General features: G+C 40.1%; 2 protein-coding genes across 2 annotated transcripts; one reads left to right on the plus strand and one right to left on the minus strand.

Moving 5' to 3' along the window:
• Position 1: 1 nt before the first annotated feature.
• On the minus strand, positions 2-18,427 carry ube2na (ubiquitin-conjugating enzyme E2Na). Its single transcript, XM_063196417.1, has 4 exons — positions 18,335-18,427; positions 8,164-8,410; positions 2,191-2,331; positions 2-316 (listed from the first exon to the last, which is right to left on the minus strand). The coding sequence occupies exons 1-4, from the start codon at positions 18,362-18,364 to the stop codon at positions 270-272; spliced, it is 465 nt and encodes a 154-aa protein (XP_063052487.1). The 5' UTR covers positions 18,365-18,427; the 3' UTR covers positions 2-269.
• Positions 18,428-20,330: 1,903 nt separating this feature from the next.
• c1qtnf13 (C1q and TNF related 13) lies at positions 20,331-23,815 on the plus strand. Its single transcript, XM_063196316.1, has 3 exons — positions 20,331-20,358; positions 21,899-22,287; positions 22,977-23,815. Exons 1-3 carry the CDS (start codon positions 20,331-20,333, stop codon positions 23,712-23,714), a joined length of 1,155 nt encoding a protein of 384 aa, XP_063052386.1. The 3' UTR covers positions 23,715-23,815.
• Positions 23,816-23,966: the final 151 nt, after the last annotated feature.

Below are 23,966 nucleotides of genomic sequence, written 5' to 3' on the forward strand. Positions count from 1 at the left end.
GTTTTCTTTTTTGTCTTTACTTTTTTCTCTGCTTATGTGATTTTTAAACTCACCAATTGTCTGCGGTTGTTGCTTTTTTTAAATTCTATAATATACTCTGCAACATTTCTTTTGATAGGTATAGATGTTTGTTTTGTTTTCTTCTAAGACTGTGTCCTTTAAATGCAAATGAACAGATCTTGGCAGAACGTGAGGAGTTGCGATCACACTCCACCTCCACATCATCCACTTCTTCCTTGAACTTGTTATTTTTTTGTTATTTTTGTTTTCTACACTTCTATGTTGTTCCCAGCATACAGCCTGGTCCATGTCCGTGCTGAAACACAAATCACACACACACACACACACACACACACACACACACACACACACACACACACACACACACACACACACACACACACACACACACACACACACACACACAGTGATTAAACATGATGAACTGCCTTGCAATTATGCACACGCAAGGCAAACAAGTCAACAATGTGGAATAAATGACAAATAGAAGAAAGGCAATGTTTTAAATGCCTTTGTAATGAAGGTGTTAATGTGATGGAAGATGGGGGAGGGGGGAGGGGGCATCCTGTCTAGTTAGCTAGGTTGGTTGGTGGGAGCCTGCTTCTTGTCTGATCGAGCCCAGCACCATAGGAGCACGTCAGGCTGGCAGGGAGGAGAGTCTTGCTCTGGATGAATCACTGACACTACCTACCATGCGTGACTCACTCAGAAACTTAAGACCAGACACCAACCCAAAACAACAGGAAGTGGCTGTGAAAAACTCTGTGGATGTTTGGAGTTTAACAATCAGATGCAGATCCGGGGGTGAGGGTGGTATGCATGGAATGGAAAAATGAGTTTGGCAAGCTAGCATGTTTTAACACAAATAGAAATCTGACATTATCTCGCTCATAAGCCAACTGGGTCAAAGTGTAGCTTTGTTGCTATAGCAACTTGGACAAAGGCTTAAACCTGCCAGACAACAAGTTTGCCGTCATGTTACAGCTGGTGACTAACGGTCTGTCTGTTGTATAGCAAAAAAATCTATACGAATTGGAGTATGAGTAAATAACTTGATGCTTTCACAAGTGAAGGAATTGGCTTTATTTACTTACTTATTTATTTATTAAGTGTATGAGGGAATTGAAGTCAGGAAAAATACTTTGGCCGGTTGGCTGGTGTTAATTTGGAGCCCTGGTCATGATAACTCTTAATGCATACAGTGGTGGCCATAAGTTTATACTCCAGTAGAATATTTAGTTTTGTAGTCATTTTAAAGAGAATATGAATGATGCCACAAATCTTTGTTCACTTATGGCTATTGTTTGAATGAAGTCATTTATTGTAAAAGAACTGATTTTAGTCTTTTGAAATAACAACGACAACAGAAACTACCCAAATAAGCTTGATCATAAGTTTACATACCCTGGTGACTGGGGCTGATAACATGCATACAATTTCACACAAATGGGTCTGAATAGCCATTACAGATAACCATCTTCACTTGTGGTCTGTTTTCTTGTGATTTGTTTGTGCATAAAAGCTCAATGAGTTGCTGGACTCCTTAGAGAGCCTTGCATCCCTCAAGTCAGTGCCACTGACCGTTTTCATGTTCTACGTCATGAAGATCATTAGCTTCAGAAAAAAATAAAATGTTGAGTCTGTTGTGTGACCATCTCACTCTCCTGATCTCAACATCACTCTGTGGAAACCTCAAACGGGAAGTTCCAGCAAGACACCCAATGATATTATAGGAAACAACCATTCTGCCAGGAAGGATGGGCCATTTTGCTATCTGAGAAAATTAAGAGTTTTATCCACAAGTACCACAAACGATTTCAAGTGGTCATTGAGGTTAAAGGGGGCAACATACCGCATCAGAAACTAGGGTATGTAAAATTTTGATCAGGGTCATTTGGGTAGTTTCTGTTGTGATTATGATTTTGAAAGAGTAAACACTGGTGATAGCTAATAAATGTCTTCAGCCAGTCACAAGCAATAAGCGAAAAAAAAGTTGTGTAATTATTCACATTCAATGAGAAATAGCTAAAAAAGCATATATTCTCCCAGGGTATGTACACATATGACCACGACTATATTTGTACAGCAGAACAGCAATGAAACTCCCCATGTCACCCCTTTGTCCTGACACCCAAGAAGAGGGGACGGCTTTAGCGCATCTCGGCTCACCTGTCTCTATGGCTTGAGCTTCATTGGACTTCCACTGCTCTGCGACATCATTGGCTAGGGGGTCGTCTGGGTTCGGAGCACTTAGTAATGCTTGGATGGACAGTAGCACTGTGCGGATCTGCAATGCTGGAGACCATTTATCTGCAACGAGGCCAAGAGATGGGAATTATTTATGTGTGAAAGAGTGTGTGACACAGAGGGAAAGAGAGGGAGAGGGAAAGTGTGTATGTGTGTGCGAGAGAGACAGAGAGAGAGAAAGAGAAAGAGAAGAAAGTAAGATGAAGTTATTCATGGTCAGCATCAAGAGGAAGTGGGAGCTCAAGAAAAGTACAGTGGACTGCACAGGGCAGAGTACAAGAGTACACTCACCCGTACAGTCACTGGGAGGGACTCAGAGGAGAGCCCGGAGATTGAGGAGAGTTTCAAGTTAAGTGTCTATTTTGAGGTGCTATGGGCTATCGGCGCACAGTGTGACAGTGGCATTTCGCGGCTCCTGCACATGTCTAGCGAGAGGTCACGGGTGTAATCGGAGAGTGCGCCAGTCTTTTGGGAGATTAAACACCTACATCCTCCACGTGGGCCCAGGTCCCCAGGACCACAAACAACCCCCCCACGCCACACCCCATTCACAAACAAAAACATGTGTGTGCAAAACAAAGACCTGTGTCTCCATGTGTACAGGCATTACTTCCGTGAACACGTTTGTGTGTGGATACATGTACACATAGGTCAAAGCTTACCTTTCAGGATGTCTGCATCTTAAACAATGTTTGTCATGTACCGGTATGTAGCACACACACACACATATATTATTACGCACTAACAATGACAAAGGTCAAGGGGCACTGGCTTTCCAGACTTTCTACACGGTTTGTCGACATTAGGGTGGCATATTTTGGTCATTACTGTGTCTTTATTGCAATTTCTGTGCAAGACCATGGCCTACATAGTATGTGCAAGCATTACATTCATGCACAAGTGTGTGTGTGTGTTTGTGTGTGTGTGTGTGTTTATGTGCAATCATAATGACAAAAGGGGCAAGTGGCACTGCTCACCTTTGTCTAGACATATTCTGCCCAGTTTGACAACGTTGTGGTGGAATATATTCCACTATTACACGCATGTGTGTGTGTCTGTGTGTGTGTGTGTCTGCATGCATACTTGCAAAGGTGCCGTTTTCTGTGCAAAACAAAGTCTATTGTCTATATTATGTGCAAGCACCACGCTCACGCACAAATGCATGTACACAGCAATGACAAAACAGACAAAATGTGACGCTCACCTTTGACAATGTCAAAACATATTCTAGCCAGTTTGTCAGGGTGGTAGATTTTGGTTATTACGCGTGTGTGTGGGCCTGTATGCATACTGATGCACGAGCAACGGAAAAGGAGCCATAAGTGTGTGCCCAGGTCAAAAAAATGTGTACTTAAGTGTACTTTAAATATATTTAATTTTCTGAAAGTATATTTTAAGTACACTCTATTTATCAAGTACAGTACTTAAGTATGGTATTTAAAAATATACTTACAGTTTAGTGTATTTTAAATATATTTTAAAATCATTTGTATTATTAAAGTTATGTACTTAAATATAGTTTTATAAAATATACTGTTAGTGTATTGTATTTTAAATGTATTTTAAGTATATTTGTATTTTAAAAGTAATGTGCTAGGTGTAGTATTGTCAAATATAGTATTAGTGTATTATATTTTAAGTGTATTTCAAGTATATTTGTATTTTAAAAGTAATGTGCTAAAGTGTAGCATTATAAAGTATACTATTAGTGTATTACACTTTAAGTGTATTTTAAGTATCTTTGTATTTTAAAAGTTATATACTTAAGTGTAGTATTATAAAATACACTATTAGTGTATTATATTTAAATGTATTGTAAGTACATTTGTATTTTAAAAGTAATGTGCTAAAGTGTAGTATTGTCAAATATACTATTAGTATATTGTATTTTAAGTCTAATTTAAGTACATTTGTATTTTAAAAGTAATGCGCTAAAGTATAGTATTATAAAATACACTATTAGTGTATTGTACTTAAATGTATTGTAAATACATTTGTATTTTTAAAGTAATGTGCTAAAGTGTGGTATTGTTAAATATACTATTAGTATATTCTATCTAAAGTCTATTTTAAGTACATTTGTATTTTAAAAGTAATGTGCTTAAGTGTGGTATTAGAAAATATGCTGTTAGTGTATTGTATCTCAAGTGTATTTTAAGTGTATTTGTATTTTTAAAGTAATGTGCTTAAGTGTGGTATTTGAAAACATACTATTAGTGTAGTATATTTTAAGTGTATTTTAAGTGTATTTGTATTTTAAAAGTAATGTGCTAAAGTTTGGTATTAGAAAGAATATTTGAAACGTACCTTAAGTTAAGTATGGTTTTAGTATATTAATTACACTTGTACAAAGTTTGATTTTAGTACCAAAAAGTCAACTTAAAATGTGTTAAAGCTCTACTTAATTATTTTTCAAGTGTATTTAAGTATACTACAAGTTGTCCCAAAATAACACAACTTAAGTATGTACTTCTGCAGCATGCTATAAAGTGCTTTCTTATGACCTTGAAATAGATTTGTAGCATACTTCAAATAGTTACACTTAACCACATGTTAAAGTACACATTAAACATCTTTTAAAGTGAATTAGTAAGTATATTTAAAATGTACTTACAGTTAAGTATGATTTTAGTATATTAAGTACACTTCTGCAAAGATTGATTTTAGTACCAAAAAGTCAGCTTAACATGTGTTAAAGCTCTACTTAATCATACTTCAAGTGTATTTAAGTATACTATAAGTTGTCCCAAAATAACATTCTTTAAATACACACTTTTGAAGTATATTTTAAATACAAAAAGACATACTTAAGTATATTAAGTACACTTTTTTTCACCTGGGTACTTTTTTTAACCATCATTTTAGTGTATTTTAACCTAGGCTTATTTATTCATTATGCTTTGTAACATTAAATAACCTTCCACCTTCCATTTTGTTAATGTATTTTCATGGTAAAAACACCATATTGAAGAGCACAAACAGATCTTAAAAAGGCATGTAAGGCCTTACCTATTAAACTTTTAAGCACAATACTGAAGTCTGTACTTAAGTTGTGTTATTAGTGTATTAAGTGCACTTTAAGTGTACTTTTTGGTGCACAAATTAAACATGCAAAAGTGTCTTTAATTCGATAAAAGCATACCACCACCAATGATTTCTAAGTATTATTATTAAATATATAAAAGTATACTTAAAGTGTGCTACTCAAGATTAGTACTTCAAGAACGTAATTGTGCCTATTGAAGAACAGGTAGTTGTGGTCTAGTGGTTAGAGTGCAGGTCTGTGGTTCAGTGAGTTGTGGGTTCAAATCCTGGTTGAGGCACTGGTTGTTGTCTGAAGTGAAGGTGAAAGGAAGGTTCATATGAATGGCTGATGGTTGTGAACAAGACAATGTACAATGGAAATGAGCAATTAGAAATTACTTTAATGTTTTTTTTTCATATACTTTTGAAATATATTTAAAGTGTACTTAAAATAAATATATTTGAAATGTGCTTAAAGTAAAATCTACTTGTAGTATACTTAAAATACATTTAGAGTCAATACACTTAAAATGTACTTAAAGCAATTTTTGTGAATATATTTGAAATGTACTTAAAGTAAAGTATGCTTTAGTACATTAAGTGCACTTGTACAAAGTTTGATTTTAGTACAAAAAAGTAAACTTAAAATGTGTTTAAGCTCTACTTAATCATACTTCAAGTGTATTTAAGTGCACTATAAGTTGTCCCAAAATAACACAACTTAAGTATATACTTCTGCAGCATGCTATAAAGTACTTTCTTGTGACCTTGAAATAGATTTTTAGTATACTTAAAATACACTAAACTGCATGCTAAAGTACAAAATAAACATATTTTAAAGTGAATTAGTAAGTATGTTTGAAATGTACTTAAAGGATTTATCCGGAGTTGGAACAAATTTGCCTGTTTTTTGCATGTTTGGGATGAAATACAGTCACTCTAGAGCAAAATCAAGGCAAAAGGATGCGTTTTGAGAAAGTTTGATAATATCACGTTAGCCTCGTTAGCCATATCAGCTATGCAATATGAAAGATGCGGGCATCGTTTTTCGGCGGTTACACACATTTCAAAAACACAACATTTTAAAGTCTTGCACAGCTCAAAACAACGTCACACTTACCTCGTAATATGTTGAGGGTATCCACACATAAACCGAAGTGTCCAAAGTCCTTCATGTATTCTTGAAAGGTCTGCAGAATGTGTTTTATGAAGCTACTACCTTGAGAATATCTAAATTACGGTCAAGACAACTATTTGACACTAAAGCCCACCAAGTAGATTGCCGAGTGCGTCGCACCATCAGCTATGATTATTTCCATAGCGAGTAACCACAGTTGATGGTGCGACGCACTCGGCAATCTACTTGGTGGGCTTTAGTGTCAAATAGTTGTCTTGATCGTAATTTAGATATTCTCAAGGTAGTAGCTTCACAAAACACATTCTGCAGACCTTTCAAGAATACATGAAGGACTTTGGACACTTCGGTTTATGTGTGGATACCCTCAACATATTACGAGGTAAGTGTGACGTTGTTTTGAGCTGTGCAAGACTTTAAAATGTTGTGTTTTTGAAATGTGTGTAACCGCCGAAAAACGATGCCCGCATCTTTCATATTGCATAGCTGATATGGCTAACGAGGCTAACGTGATATTATCAAACTTTCTCAAAACGCATCCTTTTGCCTTGATTTTGCTCTAGAGTGACTGTATTTCATCCCAAACATGCAAAAAACAGGCAAATTTGTTCCAACTCCGGATAAATCCTTTAAGTTAAGTATGATTTTAGTATATTAAGTACACTTGTACAAAGTTTGATTTTAGTACAAAAAAGTCAACTTAAAATGTGATTAAGCTCTACTTAATTATATTTCAAGTTTATTTAAGTATATACTATAAGTTGTCCCAAAATAACACAACTTAAGTATGTACTTCTGCAGTATACTATAAAGTACTTTCTCATGACATTGAAATAGATTTCTAATGTACTTAAAATGCACTTATTCGCATGCTAAAGTTCACATTAAACACATTTTAAAGTGACTTGGTTAGTATACTTATAATGTACTTAAAGTTAAATATATTTTTAGTATATTAAGTACACTTGTACAAAGTTTGATTTTAGTACAAAAAAGTCAACTTAAAATGTGTTTAAGCTCTACTTAATAATATTTCAAGTGTATTTAAGTATACTATAAGTTGTCCCAAAATAACACAACTTAAGTATGTACTTCTGCAGTATACTATAAAGTACTTTCTCATGAAGTTAAAATAGATTTCTAATGTACTTAAAATGCACTTATCTGCATGCTAAAGTTCACATTAAACACATTTTAAAGTGATTTGGTTAGTATACTTATAATGTACTTAAAGTTAAATATATTTTATTAGTTATATATATAATAGTATATATATATATTTTATTATATTAAGTACACGTATATACAAAGTTTAATTTTAGTACAAAAAAGTCAACTTAAAATGTGTTTAAGCTCTACTTAATTATATTTCAAGTACATTTAAGTATACTATAAGTTGTCCCAAAATAACATTCTTTAAATACACACTTTTGAAGTACACTTTAAATACAATAAAACGTACTTATTAAGTATATATTAAGTACACTTTTTTTTTTACTTGGGCATGCATGCGTGTGTTTTGTGCAAATGTGTGTCTTTCAGAGTGTCTAGACATATTATGCCCAGTTTGTCGATGTTGGGAGTGACATATTTTGATCATTACACGCGTGTATGCCTGTCTGCGTGCATACAGATGAACGATGGCATACAGATGCACACACGCTCATGAACACACGCTCATGCACATGCAAGTGCGCGTTTGTGGGAGTGCAATAGCAATGACAAGAGGCGCTCACCTTTGAGAATGTCTAGACATATTCTGCCCAGTTTGTCGACGTTGGGGTGGTATATTTTGGTCATGAAGCGCACTTTGGGGGCGGCCATGGGGTACTCCTCGGGCAGGAAGAGCTCCAGCTTAAAGGTGCCACCCTCGAAGGGCGAGTCCTGGGGCCCCGCGATCACCACATGGAAGTAGCGTGCGTTGCCCTCGTCCGGCTCCGCCTTGATGCCCGGCACTGGCTCTGCCAGCAGACGCTGCGTCTCCTAAAGACAAGAAGACACATGTGTGCACGCGTGGACACACAAACAGAATGGTGCATCAATAATAATAATACATTGTAACACAAATGCATTTTTTTTACAAATGCTGTCAAGACACAGATGGGTTTTTTTTTGTTTGTTTTTTGGGGGGGGGGGGGGTTTCCAAGTATTTTTGGGGGGCTTTTCAGCCTTTATTGGTTTTTGTGAGACAGGATAGTGAAGGAGAGACAGGAAGTGACCTGGGGGAGAGAGATGGGGAAGGACCGGCAAAGGACCCAGACCGGGAATTGAACCCGGGTCGGCCGAGTGGTAAACGTGTGCCCTACCATATCAGCAACGGTAGGGCCAAGACACAGATATTTTTTTGAAGTAGTGCGCTCAACCCCAAATTGTTTTTTTTTAAAAAAGGTATTAGGTGCGAGCAACTGGATCAGTACATTTAGCGCTGAAGATGGCTTAGGCCAAAACATCTTTCTGTGAGTCATGCTGCACCACTAACCAGAGATCATGGGACCAAGTCACTAATTTTCAAGCCACAAGTCAGTCTTAAGTCATTCCAATCAAGTCCGAGTCAAGTCACAAGTTAAGAAGACACATCAAGTCCACGTCATACCCAAGCCAAGTCCAAGTCCAAGTCCTGAACAAGTCACCATTTTCTATGCACAATCTTGGCACTACTTTTGGTCATAAATTCATTACCTCTCTCCACAGTGCCATGCTACTCAACAGTCGGCCTATTGGTACTGGTTAAAGGAAAATAATTAAAATGTTCATTTTCATGTAGTATTTTCACATACAACTGCAGAAAATGGAATACATGTAGACTTGACATGTCATTGCAAGCTAAAAGTCAAGTCTCGAATCAATAGCGTACAAGTCAAGTCACAAGTAATTCCTAATATTGCCAAGTCAAGTCTCAAGTCAAGTCATTTGTGACTCAAGTCCAAGTCACAAATCCACATCTCTGCCACTAACTAATTAAAAAAAACTATAGTTGAGAGTGCAGCCTTTCAACAACAAACAAGACATTACAAACACAAGGAATTTCAGATCATGCATATTCCTATCATGATTTTAAAAGATCACTTCACAAACTGCTGTCTGCTTCATAATTGTATTTATTGATTTGTTAATCTCACTTCTACTTCCTTGTCAAAATACAACCATGTAGGGCTGCACAATTAATCGAAAAATAATCAAAATCGTGATAACATAGTGAAATCGAACTCATGATTTTAATCGTGACAATAGTGACCTACTTTTGAGAGCGTCCTTGAAGCCAGAACATACTGACAGGACTGGTGTTTCTGGCCTGAAATCTGTCCACTTAAGTTTCATGCTATTGCCTTTACATAATTATTACAATTCATTTTATTTTGCTCATCCCGTGTGTAATTCATTCTTGGTTATATTTCATCTTGTTATAATTTTCAAAAAAATCTGCAAAAATTAATAATCGTGATTAATAATCGTGATTATGATTTTGACCAAAATAATCGTGATTATGATTTTTTCCATAATCGTGCAGCCCTACAACCATGGTCTCTCTTGTTTGATGGTTTTGACATTTCTTTTTTTACACTTGTGTCATACGCATATACCCTTAAAGGCTACATTAAGAGGCTGCATTAGAAACAGCTACTGACAAAGGCAAGAGACATGGCCTACAACTACCTGGTCCTTTGGGCAATGCTCAGTGGCAAAGTGTGTTTAATTGCAGTTCTGCAGCAGGCAGGCCTCATCCATATTAGACCCATGCAACAGTAGGCTGTAAGTAGCATGAATAGCTGCTATCCCAGCACACTGGGATATTGACCGAAATCCCAAATGTGGCACGTCAGGGCAGGGGAAATAGCACAGAAAAGCAAGTTGCCACCACAGTACGAAAGGTGGCTGGTGCTCTTGGACGAAGTGGGTCTGTCTGATGCAACAAAAAGAGTTAATTAACTTTTGGCTATATCATGATTAACTTCAAAAAGCCAGGCTTGGCTCTTTAAATCATGATATAGCCACAAGTTTTTTTTTTTTTTTAATTTTCCTTCCCCTTTGTTTACTACTGTTGAGTTGCCTGGACTGACCATTTTTGTTGAAACATGCACCACAGCTGAAAAGCAAACATCTACTCTACCTCCAGGTCTGTGTACTTCAAGCTTTTGGCTACTTCCGCATGTGGCAAAGCAAAGATTCAGAGTTCTAACAAAGCTCTGACTTGCGTAGGTACAGACAGCAGGAATAGCTTGACTAAGATTTGCATTGTCTGGCACAAACAGTCCAATTACAAAAATGCCAGCAGGGTTCGATTTCACGGTTTGACTAAGGTGTGCACGTAGCATTTAAAACCCTAGCATTAGTCAGACTAAGGCGATTTATTTATTTCTCAAAGTGCATGATGTAAACATACTGACTGCCTTGACTAGAGGGTGTTTAGGAAAGGGCATGAAGGACAATCAATCGATCTCAGAGATATATCGGAGACTGATGATTAAGAAAACCAAGTTTAGGTAGCATTGATGACTTGAGTTCGGCAATTTCCAGTCTTTAGAATGACGTGATACGAGAGAGAATGTAATGCGTACTGCCAACGGTCGTGCCAGTTCATAGTGGCATCTAGGTCTAATGCAACCCAACAGTGAAAGCTGAAAGCTTTATAACAAATCAGTCTATAGCACTGGGAAAAATAGAATCCTTTAAGGAAGGTTTTGGCTATATGGCCCAGCCCATACTATAGACCAGGGCATTCCTGTCATCTATCCAACAGCCAAAGCATTCGGAGCAGCAAATGACTAATACTATTTGCTGGCACAGCGTATGGTAGTGATTAATAGACATTAACACCATCACCCACTGCAGTGTCACCACTCAGCTTCACACAAGGTCCTTCTGCAGACAACATACAGTTACTTCAAGTGCTACTATGGTGTGAAGTTATTCATTTAAAATGGCCAAATGATGAATAAAGGCATTTTCAATGCATCCTCCTGCAGTGTTTTATTCTCCAACAGTGTCTTAGGTTTGTCACAATTTGTTTCTCCACAATCATTGTCATGATGACAAGTAGATATTTGACCAATTTCCACATCGAAAAAATACAAAAAAAAAATCAAACATTATGGTCAATTGAACCAACCCAGCGCGTTAAAAATGGGATTACAGCAGCTCCTTGGCCAGTACTAGCTTACCATAAGAGATGTAAATATGCCTGCTGAACTAAGGTAAGCGTACCCATTAAGCCCATGTACCCTTTAAGCCCACTTTCAACTTTGAGGTCAATTTAAAGAAAGGGAAAAGGTGAATTTTGTTGTTCATCACCCTATCCAATTAAAGGGTTTAGTAACTGACAAAATGTTTTTTATTGCAAACAAATCACATTTTTTATCGTCGAGTTATTCCCGTCCAAGTGAATCCAGTCTCAGGACTACTGACAAGAAGTTGCCTCAAAACTTTGCTGTTTTGGGACATGTCAGAAATCATAGAATATCAGCTAGTTTAAGTCAAATGTTTTGAAAATACTTTCATATTTAGTAAACTAAGAGGTAAATGTAATGATTTTTATATATATACATGCAGTGTTTTACTAAATTATAGCATTTCCCTTCAAATGGAAAGATGTGTTTTATGAGCGAGCACACGCCGATATTTTCTTGATACAACCACACACCATCTTTATCTTACTCTACCGTAAGACTTAAAGTGGTTAGGTATGAATTCTAAGCATATTCCAGTTTGTTTGGCATTGATCTTTAAAGAAATGCATCATGAAATGTTTTGTGCAGCTGATTATTTCCATAAAATAGCTTTTTGTATAGGCGGGCTTAATGGGTACAAGGTGGGCTTAAATGGTACACCCCATTGAAATGCATGCAAGTTTGCATGCATGCTTATGAAAAATGCCTTTGAGGGACATAAAAAGTGCTGTACAATCCCAAGTTGTTGGTTTAAAAGGCGTAAATAATGAACTAACAATAATCAATAAGAAAAAATAAATTTCTCTGTTTGGATGAAGAATTTTATGAAGTATATGAAGTAAAAGATGCCGTAATATTTAATTAGGTTTTATGCACTATTTTTTTAGCAAATCTTACATTTTTGGTCTGAAACCATTTATGCCATGTAGGCTCCACTGTTTAAACTCAATTCACACACCTCACCAGGTATTTTGATAGAGAAATAACTATATGAGCTTATTTGGAACACAAGTGGGCTTAAATGGTACCAATGGTGCCATTTAAGCCCATTCAGACTTTTCACTTTTCTCGTAAAAAATCTTCATATTGTACTTTGAAATATCCATCAACTCAGTGACAAACATTGAGAAGAGAGGTAAATCTTACTATTTAACAAAATATTTCACAAAAAAATATGTGAAGATGATTGAAAAATAAAGAAATTTAGATTTTGGTGGGCTTAATGGGTACGCTTACCTTACTAGGCAGCCTGGCAACCAGCCCTGGCCACTGGCTCTGCGACATGTGATAGAGGGGTGAATAGTTTACCGATGCAGAACAGGGGAAATGTACCTTGTGAACATGAAATACGAGTCGGTCACCATTGCCCCTAACCCTGGACTTTTTTTGCTTTGTAAGGGATTATGTGCACTTTTGACACCAGCATTATGCTTGATTCAAAGGTCTTTAAACCCATGTTTTAAATGCATTGATTTGAAAGATTTTGACTTTTAAATTGAGATAACAGATCAGAACGCCACCATGTACTCCATGTTCTGCATCTTTGTGCATTATGTCACTTAAATCTGACAGCGGTTCCATTTTCCTTACATAATAAATATGACACAGCGCAGCTAAGCTAAAATCTAAAACACACTAAGGTGCTAAGGATATTCCCCATAGGATGACATCACGTAGCGTGTAAAACAGTTTCACTTGAGCCTAACAACAGCAGTGGCATTTTAAGGACAGTGAAGGTGTAAAGAGTAGTGTCCATTCATCTCAGTGGCACACTGGTCATGTAGAATTGTTCACAGTACAGTAGCATACAATACGGTGCAGTACAGTACAGTACAGTATGGTATATCACATTACAGTACAGTACAGTAGAGTACAGTACAGTATAGCAGAGTACACTACACAACAGTACAGTACAGTACAGTATATTGATGACTTTTAGGCTAATTTCACAGCTGTATCCCTCCAAAGCCAATGGGATTTCCACATGTTGTTGTTTAAAGTTTTTGAAAGACTTTTTGAGTGTGAGAGAGAGGGAAGCCAGACTGACATATTTTTAAAAAAGGACCACACCCACAAATAAAAAATAATGAGCAATCAATAAATCAAGTGGTTAGGTAGCCAACATATCATCTAGGTTAAATGCCAAAGTAGAGCAGAAAACAGACATGTTACCATTTTGCTCTTTTAAAACATAAAGTATTTGTCAATATACTGTATGGTGTGTATTGCATATTGATTATTCATAATTTCCTAAGCATAAAGGCCCCCATCACTCCATAGTACACTTAGGACTTGAGATATACATATCTCAACACAAATAAGCTTAAGCATACATTTTATTTTGTAATGGCCTTATAGAGGTAGATCATCCAAGCTGTCACTAACACTTGATATGTACATGTATTCACTTGAGTGATATGAAAATTGAATATTTCAGTTGGGCTCCTAGGCTTAAATCATTGATCAAAGATCAAAGAGTGCTTTCTGGTGAACATTTGTGCAAAATTGCATGATTGCATCCCTAATTTAACTCTTCTTGACCTTATTTACAAGTTCAGAGGTGGCCATCTTGAAAAATGGCGGCCATCTTGGATTTTGAGTGGCCAATGCTCTTTTGTGAAAGAGTGCATTCTAATGAACATTTGTGCCTAATTGTATGATTGTATCATTAATTTAACTATTCTTAGCCTTATTTACAAGTGAACAGGGTGGCCATCTTGAAAAATGGCCGCCATCTTGGATTTTTGCGTGGCCAACGCCCTTAGCTGAAAGAGTACATTCTAATGAACCCATGTGCCAATTTCTACGCTTGCATACCAAAGTGAACTAGTTTTGGCCTTATTTGCTCCGCTACAGGGCAGACTTGCCCACGATTACTTTGCCATTTGTCCTGTTGTATAGTCACTGCATGTCACAACCGTGATCAAATGCTCATTGCTTACAGAACATTTAGCTCCCGTCTCCGCGACACAGGGCCTGAGCTACCTTGCAGCAGGGAGAGGGAGAATAATAATCTTACACACAGATTATGATCCACCGGGACAGATGAGAGAGTGAATCCTCTTAGTCTTAACCAAATGAAAACATGCCTTAAAAAACCAGGTTTTCAAAATAGATGCCACTAGGCGTGGCAGCTGCAGGTCAGGATGGAATACACCAAAGCTTGCTCAGCATTTCCCATAGAACATTTGCTAGTAAAGGTGTGTGTGTGTGTGTGTGTGTGTGTGTGTGTGTGTGTGTGTGTGTGTGCGCTTCTCTGGGTCTAAGAATCACTTCAAGGTAGTTGAGGACACCGGGAGGGGTGTATGGCTTCCAAATTTATGTAAACCACCTGCACTTTCCATTAGGTACAATCGATTTGTAGCCGTTTCAGCAAACTTATTGAAGTTTATGACCTCATTGTACAATTTCCGTAAGACAGCAAGGGTCCTTCTATTCACATAAAACCTTCACAAAATCGCAAGGTGGCAACGAACTTGCAGGTTTTTGTTTCAAACAACCAAAAAAAAAAATCACCATCAGCATCTCAGTTGGCTAAGGTGCCGCTCACCAGGGACCAGGGTTCGAGTCATTGCCTGACCCCTCTCCCGTTTTTCTCTCTGGCAAAATTCCTGTCACACTCTCCAAGCTTAACTTATCCAAATGAAGGCATTCATTTTGAAAAAAAAGAAAAGAAAAATGAATCAACTACTTTGACAAAAAAAATATAGTGATGCCATCTAATTAGAGCCACTGAGAAGAATCAAATAGGAGATGGTGGGCAGGTGATCTTGAGACCGCGGAAAGGCCTGCGAGAATAGGACACCGCATGAGGAATTCACGAGGAGGGATAGATAACACACGCACCTGACCTCAGCGATTGGTACAACTAGCGTGCGCGCACGAACACGCGCACACACCTGCCTCTGTAATATTCTTCACCTTGTTCAAGGAGTTTATTGTCATTGTCAATGAAGTCAACGAAATTGTGGGTGGAGCAACAACACTGCGTAGTTTGAAGTAGGCCTATAGAAGTAACCAAAAAGAAGTAGTCAAATAAAGTCTAAATTCATGAAGTATATCATGAAGTATAATAAATTAAAGTAAATAATAGTAATAATATGAGTAATAATAATAATAATATGAGTAATAAATTAATCAAGTAAATCAAACAGTAAAAAATGAGATCCCCTCCCCACAATTCAAGGTTAAAAACCCAGTGTTTTTTACACACACACACACACACACACACACACACACACACACACACACACACACACACACACACACACACACACACACACACACACACACACACACACACACACACACACACACACACACACACACACACACACAAATCAATAAGATGTTAAAGTAAGGGCCATCCTTTAAAAGGAAAAAAAATCACAGAACACCAGTCCAGAGACCTATGTAAGAGCACTAGAATTAAACAGTCTAATGGCTTCAGGGTACAGGCTATAAGAAAGTCTTGTAGTTCGTGCCTGTAATGACCTGTATCTTCTGCCTGAGGGAAGCAGTTGGAACAGGTGGTAAGCAACAGAGTGGTGACAGTCTTGCAAAATATTTTGCACTCTTCGTAGACAGTGTGTGGTGTAGATGGTACCTATCTCTGGGAGAGGTGTCCCAGTGATTCTCTGTGCTGTTTTCACCACACGCTGGAGTGCCTGCTGGTCTGCTTTTGTGGAGCCTGAGCACCATACCAAAGACCCATACATCAGAACACTGCTGATCGCACAGTTGTAAAAGTTCACCAGCAGCGGTCTGGGGATGTGATGGCCTCCTAACTTCCTCAAGAAGTAAAGTCTCTGCTGGGCCTTACCCACGGCTGAGGCTATCTGTGTACCCCAGGACAGATCATCAGTCACAGTCACCCCCAGGAATTAAATTTTATTTTGTGTTACAGTATTCTACAGGCGATCAGAAGGATCAGTATCATACACCTCATCACATCATCCTCAACCTTAGTGTTTTGATATTAAAAATAAAAGTGGATAACAAACGTGTTAAGTAGCGTTTAGGCCTTGGAACGTTTCTATGGCATCTTTGATCGTCTCAAATGTGGTTGAAGACAAAACTGGACCTTACTCAGTCACCCAAACCAGCTAAATACGTTGTGTACAAAGTACAGTCAATAACACCAGCGTGCAAGAAGGCCATTCACACACCAGTATTAAATAATACATACTTGTACAGCGTGTTCTTTCTATGCGGGAAATGAACAGGAATTCCTCGAATGTTTTCGAACCCCCACACAAAACGTGCCGTGGGAGTGCCATTCGTGGAACAAGACTTCACTTCTGCTCCCACAAAACCCCACGATGACATTCTCTAGCCTGGCGACGCCATCCTATCTACTCCACAAGTCGGCTTTCGCCCAGTCTAGATTCTCCCCAGCACACGCATGTGGAGACTGGTCAATCTAGTCGAGCAGGCCTGCTTAATCAAATGAGTAGTTCTACTTTGAGCCTGATGTGGAACACCCAAACACAAAGAGAGAAACGCACATTGCCCATTGTTTTTTTTAACTGGTTAGAGGATTTGTGGGAAATTGAATGTAAAATGCACAAAGCTACAACCTGACCAACAACTGTAAACTGAGTTGACAGTTCAACCCACTAAATAATGCATTGGGTTCAAATTGCTAGAGACATTTACTTCCCTGCTAGCAAATGTCACTTGACTGGGCTAATCGCGCAATGCAACAGCACGTCACGAGTTTATGATACAGGGAATGTTTACAATTTACTGCAACACTTGTCATAGGTAAACTAACAACTGTTGACAGCCACAGAATAATGTGCTGGCGAGATATGACGTGTGAAGTGTTGAAGTGATATCTGCCGGGTAGCTTTTACAGAAACACTGAACGTGGGAGAATCCTACAGTGGGCTACTAAAATAAGGTGCAGCACCAGGCGAATTTAGTTTTCCCTCTTCCTCCATGAATGATCCAGCACAGTAGAATGAAGTTCTAGCATTAAATGGTAAACAGCATCGTTGCCTCTCCCTTTACTCATCCTTCAAATGGGCCTCGTATCTTAGCATTTAGCTTTTAGTTCTACTACTAAAACGCCAATGCCGTTAATGCCATTTCCTTAGCCACTGGAGCCAACGGATATATCTCCGCATTTCATATTGCGGGAGCGGTAAACATCAGCTTCGACCAAAGGGGCATACCCAATATTTTTTACTTGACTCTACACACTGTATATAGGCAGGGAAGAGAATGGCATTGAAACCACTCGTTAGTTGAATGACTAGCTAGCGCAACTACAGAGCCTACACTAGCTAGCTGATGGGGCTACATTAACTGAATGGATTAAAAGCTGGCGCTAGCTCCCCTAGTAGCCAGGGGAGCTAGCCAGGCTAGCTGAGAACAATGCACACTATTGTGCAAAGAGAGATTAATATTTTCAGCATTTAAACAACTGGTTGTGTTTGATACGGAATGTAGGGTAATGCACACACACAGCTGACCACCGCCGTACTTCGCCGCTATCTTTAGATTGCATCCAGATCAATTTTAACCCACCCTTATTCGGACTGGAAACAAGGACTATCTAAACGGAAGTTACTTTGCAGGCAACAGACTTAGCCTGCTAACCTGCCGATAGCTAACCCGTTCGTCACCTTGCATGATACTTTATTTTGCAAGAAAGGCATAATTGTTTAAAGAAATGCATATAAAATGAATAATATCAAAGACAATACTCGTGTTTCACATAGCAATGTATCATTACCTTGATGATCCTACGGGGCAGTCCTGCCATCTTGTCTTTGCTGCTGTCTGTGCGCTGACTCCCCAGTGCTACTTCTGTTCTTTCGTTTGCATTTGCGGGCGGCGGAGACATTCACATCTTCCGGCGTTTTGCGTCACGACTCGGAAATGTAATGGCAATTAATTTATTCCAGCATATTTGGACTTGATGTGGGAGCCCACGCCTAGAAAATGGTTAATTAAATTTCGCAGGCTTTAAACATTTGGAAAGTATTGGTAAAACTGCAAAGGTTTTCTTCAATAATGGTCTCCACTGTGTTCAATAATTGATAGGATGTGATTCATAATTTATTGCTCTTTGTGGAAATATAAACGTGGACAATTTGCATTAAACCTTGGTGTTGAATTGTTATTAGGCCTAGGCCTAACAGGGTGTTATTAATCATAATGACCACTGTAATACATGTGCAGAGCAGCAGAGCGCTTTTAGGGCCTCAACCACATTGCCCTCAAAATTGAACTAAAAGATGAGATGAACTAAAAAACGCATTATTATTTAATTATGAGGGGGGGCTCCTGACCAGTGATGCTTGGGGCCTCCAAAACCTTAGCAGCCGCCCTGTGCATGTGCAAGAGAATGCATCTGTCTGACACCAAAAATCTCAGTCTCATGGAATTCAGTCTCTCAGCAGCAAGTGCATGTGTGGTGGTCAACTTCATGATTTTGGCACATCTGTGCTTGCTTACTGTTGGCTACAATTGAGAAACCTCTGCTTAGTCAACAGCGGATTTAGCAATTTAGGTCCTTGGCGAATATAGGCCTAGGCCCTTCAAATTATTTTGTGTAACAAGAGGAGTGGGAAGCTTGGGCCCCAGCAATTTGGGGAAGTTGGAGTTGCCCAGGGCAGTTTCCTACCCTTGCCTCTAGGCCATTGCAGGGATTAAAACTCTTTGACGCTGATGCTCATATCACAATCATTTCTTGTAGCCTACCACTGTATGTGTGTGTGTGTGTGTGTGTGTGTGTGTGTGTGTGTGTGTGTGTGTGTGTGTGTGTGTGTGTGTGTGTGTGTGTGTGTGTGTGTGTGTGTGTGTGTGGGAGTGGGAGTGGGAGTGTGGGAGTGAGTGTTAGGGGTGTGGCCACACATAGTGGGCAACTTGTGGATTCCCGGCTCTTCAATTGATACTTGACACTCGATTTCTTCCTTGGGCTATGCATAGTGACTATTCTACTGTCTTTCATAACATGTGTAGTCCCACTGCCCTTGCAGCCACTGGTGCAAAACTGAAGAATTTCTGCAGCCCTCAAGGTTGTGAATACGGCAACAGACCTATGGTTAAGATACTATATTGTAAGTGCACTGCATTAGGCCTGCAGGCTTAGTAGGCTACCTAAACAATTTGGTGAACCAAATCAGAAAACAGCATTGGTATCCTCCCATTTTGAACAGGTTCATTTTCAATTACATGTGGCTGGCTTTCAGTAAGTTGAAACATCCTATACGCTATAATTCTGCTTCTACAAAGTAGAACCAATAGCTGAGCAAACTTCACATGCCAATTGATTGTGTAGAGCCAAAATGTCTCACAGGCTGAACAGAAGAATACGACATGTGCTCTTGACTGTGAGCAGGGCAGCAGCAGTGACAGCTTTGGCAAGGCCCAGGACAAAATCACCCGAAAGACCCCCCACTCAATACATACAGTACAGTGCAATGGGGACTCAAATCTGCCCCGGCACAACTGACCCCGTTGTCCCCCCTGTTGGCCTCCCTGATTGTGAGTCCAGATGATAATGACTGGGCTGTCTCTCTAAGGGAAGGTCAAAGGTCAGGGGCAATGGGAATGGGAATGTGTGTTTGGGAGCAGAGGGATGCTATGGCTCACTACGCTCCTCCCCTGTCACATCAGCCAGCCATACCAGGGACGCTGCCGCACCCGTGAGAGCCTGACAGATCAGCAGAAAAAGGAGGCAAGGGGCAGAGCGACGAGCCAGACAGGAGGGGAAGCCATCAGACATGCATCAGCAACACCACACCAGAGCAGGTAGGCCCGTTTCTGTTCCTTATGCCCAGGAGTTCAATTAGGATTTGCTAAGTGTTGGGGGGGGCTACGGTCTGGTGTCGGGTGGAACAATGTTTTTTGACTGCTAAAAAAGGTGCTGTTAATGCATCTTGCATCCCACCAGAATTTCACCCTGCTCACATCCATTATGTTTGTGAATGCCAAAATCATTTAAATATTGAATGTATCTTACATATTTCATAATTCATTTTGTAAATCAGTTTCACCTTACATGATAAACATCTTACTTCTTACTTGACTACTGTTTACACTTGCCATTTTGAATAGTATTCCATTAACAATTTTGGTTAGTGAAAAGCATAAACAATCAGAAATGTTAGCCATCAAAGTAATGCTGTCTTAGAACTGGTAGAGAAAGCAGAACAACAAATATACAATCAGATAGTCAAATGTGATGTTTGATTTTCACTTTTTCTTCTAATAATTTTTATGTCCTTCAAATGAGAGAATTTGATGAGTCACTCTGCCCATAGGAATTTGATGCCATCATTATGAATTTCTCCCAGATTTTAATGGCATACACTTACTTCTTTTGCAAAACCAATCTATATTTTTTTCTTTTCTCCCTATTAATTAATGCACCACCATTATTACATTAAAATTAATGTCTGTTTTGACACCAATGACATTGATATCTACAGCATAATTAACCATTAATGTTGTATAATAAGTTATGAATGTCACCGTGTCATTGTCAAAACCACCATTATATTGTCCATATAGACCTACGGTATATGAATGTGAGGTTGCAGTGACCTTATAAATGAGATTCTTTAACCACATTCCCAGTCACACACACGAGCTTCATCACCCCCTCCCAGATATATGCTATTGTTCCTGTGGCACAGAACATAGGGCCAGATCAACCAAGGTCTAATCTACGGCCTTCTCTGAGTGCACAGAGAGAACAGACAATACCAGCCGAATTAGAGGACTTATGCTTCCACTGAGCCCTTGATTTGAGGCGTAGTATTCGTCCTGACAGGGATAAACCAGACTTCCTACCCTACTCATATGCTATTTTAGCCAAACCATCACACAACGATGTGTGATGTTAAAAAAGACAGAAAGAAAGAAAAAGAAAAAAATGAAAGAAAGAAAAAGAAAAAACTTTTCCACGTTTTGACGTTCGCACCATCTCCACAACTACACATTCCGTTCCGTTCTGACATGTTGTATGAGTAGATGATACAGAAATAACACATGGCATGGCATGTTTATAGAGAAGTCAAAGGACCTCAATAGACTTGTTGTCTTTTGAGTTGGTTGTTCTTCCCACACAATCCTTAGATGACCCCTTTCATGAAAACAGGCAGCCTCCAAGCCACTTTGATCCCTCACCCTGGCTTCCTGTTGATGTTGCCTCTGAACACCTCTTTGATCATTCCCTTTATTAAACATCAATCATATGTTAAAGGACATATTGTGTGAGCATAATACATGATGTGATATATGTCATTTCTCTAGAAGTAATCCCCCTTTTTTCTCTTGTTATTTCCAGCTCAAGGCACATTGTGTTTTTTCACCCAGTCCCTGGCGCTGTTGTTGCTGCTGTTGCTCTGCCTGCTGTCCTGCCTGGGAGGCCTCGCCGCGTCCTTCCATGTCCCTCCTCCGCTCATGACGGGTCAGGGGCAGCAGTCGGCCTTCTCGGCCACGCGGAGCAGCAGCGTCGTCGGGCAGCGGGCCCTCACCTTCGACCGGCTCCTGGTGAACGTGGGCCACGACTTCAACCCAGACACGGGCCGCTTCCGGTGCCGCGTGCCGGGGGTCTACTACTTCACCTTCACGGTGGGCAAGTTCCCCAAGAAGCTGCTGTCGGTGATGCTAGTGAAGAACGGCCAGGAGGTGCAGGCCATCGCCTACGATGACTACCGCAAAGAGGGACGCAAGGTGGGTGCACAAAATGACAGAGTTGTATGAAGTCGAGGAAGTACTCTTACAGATGTAATTACAACACTAGTGGTATGATATTACATGGTAATTACATCTGTAAGAGTACTTCTACTTTATACAGCTTTACAAAATGAAAGATTCTAGATATAGCAAGACAATAATATTCAATAGCCTTCATTGTCAGGTGCAAGTCATTGCTTATGATGACTACTGCAAGGCTGTAAGGTTATGAAACACAGCCTGCATATTTTGTGACAGGTCTGTGGACTACTAAGGCCTATTCAGGGCCCGCCTCTAGTAAGCTTTGTTTAGCTTCCTTGGGACACCCAATTCATCCTACCAATGCATGTTGCCTGCACTGTAAAACATTGCAGCCAGTTTAACATAAAAAGAAGCCTTAAGTTTGTAAGCTAACTCAAATTGAGAAATTGAGTTGAGCCTCGAGTTCAGCAGAGGGGCAGATTACTTTTTCCACGTTTACCTGGCTGCAATGTTTTACAGTGTGACCATTGCATATTATGACTAATACGGGTAACTGAAGCAGTGGAGTGAAAAGTACTTCATTCATTCATTCATTCATTCATTCATTCATTCATTCATTCATTCATTCATTCATCCATCCACCCATTCATCCATCCATCCACCCATTCATTCATTCATTCGTTCATTCATTCATCTATTATCAGGTGCAGAGCCAGAGTGTGATGGTCAGCCTGCGGGCCATGGACACAGTCTGGCTGCTGCTGCAGGAGAACCCCCAGTACGCCCTCTACAGCAACGCAGGGCCTTACATCACCTTCAGCGGCTACCTCGTCTACCCCGACATCCCCTTGTCCTCCCCTCCCGCGGTGGGCTACGTCAACAACCACATCGCCCCGCCTATCGCACCGGCCCTGCCCTACGCTGGCTGCCCTCCCCCGGGGGACCCCTACTACGGCGGGTGGGCTCGTCGTGACGAGCCCCCGTTCGAGGAGCCCCGCTCGGCCTTCTCCGTGGCCCGCACCTCGCCCATCCTGGGGACGAGGGCGACGCACAACAAGGAGCCGCTGACCTTCGACGTGGAGTACGTCAACATCGGCGGCCATTTTAACAAGACGTCGGGCCTGTTCACCTGCCACTACCCAGGGGCCTACTTCTTCGCCTTCACGGTGGGCAAGCACCCGCGGCGGGCTGTCTCGGTCAAGCTCATGCGGGGTAAAGGCGAGGTGCAGGCCATGGTGTTCGACGAGGACATGTCCCGGCGCAGAGAGATGCAGAGCCAGAGCCTGCTGCTGCTGCTGCAGCGGGGCGAGAGTGTGTGGCTGTACAGCCAGCAGGACGACCGCTACGGTATCTATAGCAACCAGGGACGCTACACCACCTTCTCTGGTTTCCTGGTCTATGCAGAGCCCACCATGGGCCCGGGGGGCAGGACTCAGAATTAGAACCAAGGAGCGCCCTCCCACCACACACTCACACACAACAACACAAACACAAACACACACACAAACACACAGAGACACACGTACACACGCGGACCCACACACACGCCCACGCCCACGCTCCCACACACACACACACACACACACACACTCACACATACAAACCCAAACACACACAGAGAGACACACACACACACACACACACACACACACACACACACACACACACACACACACACACACACACACACACAC

This window comes from Engraulis encrasicolus, chromosome 4, assembly GCF_034702125.1.
Source record: "Engraulis encrasicolus isolate BLACKSEA-1 chromosome 4, IST_EnEncr_1.0, whole genome shotgun sequence".
Classification (NCBI taxonomy): domain Eukaryota; kingdom Metazoa; phylum Chordata; class Actinopteri; order Clupeiformes; family Engraulidae; genus Engraulis; species Engraulis encrasicolus.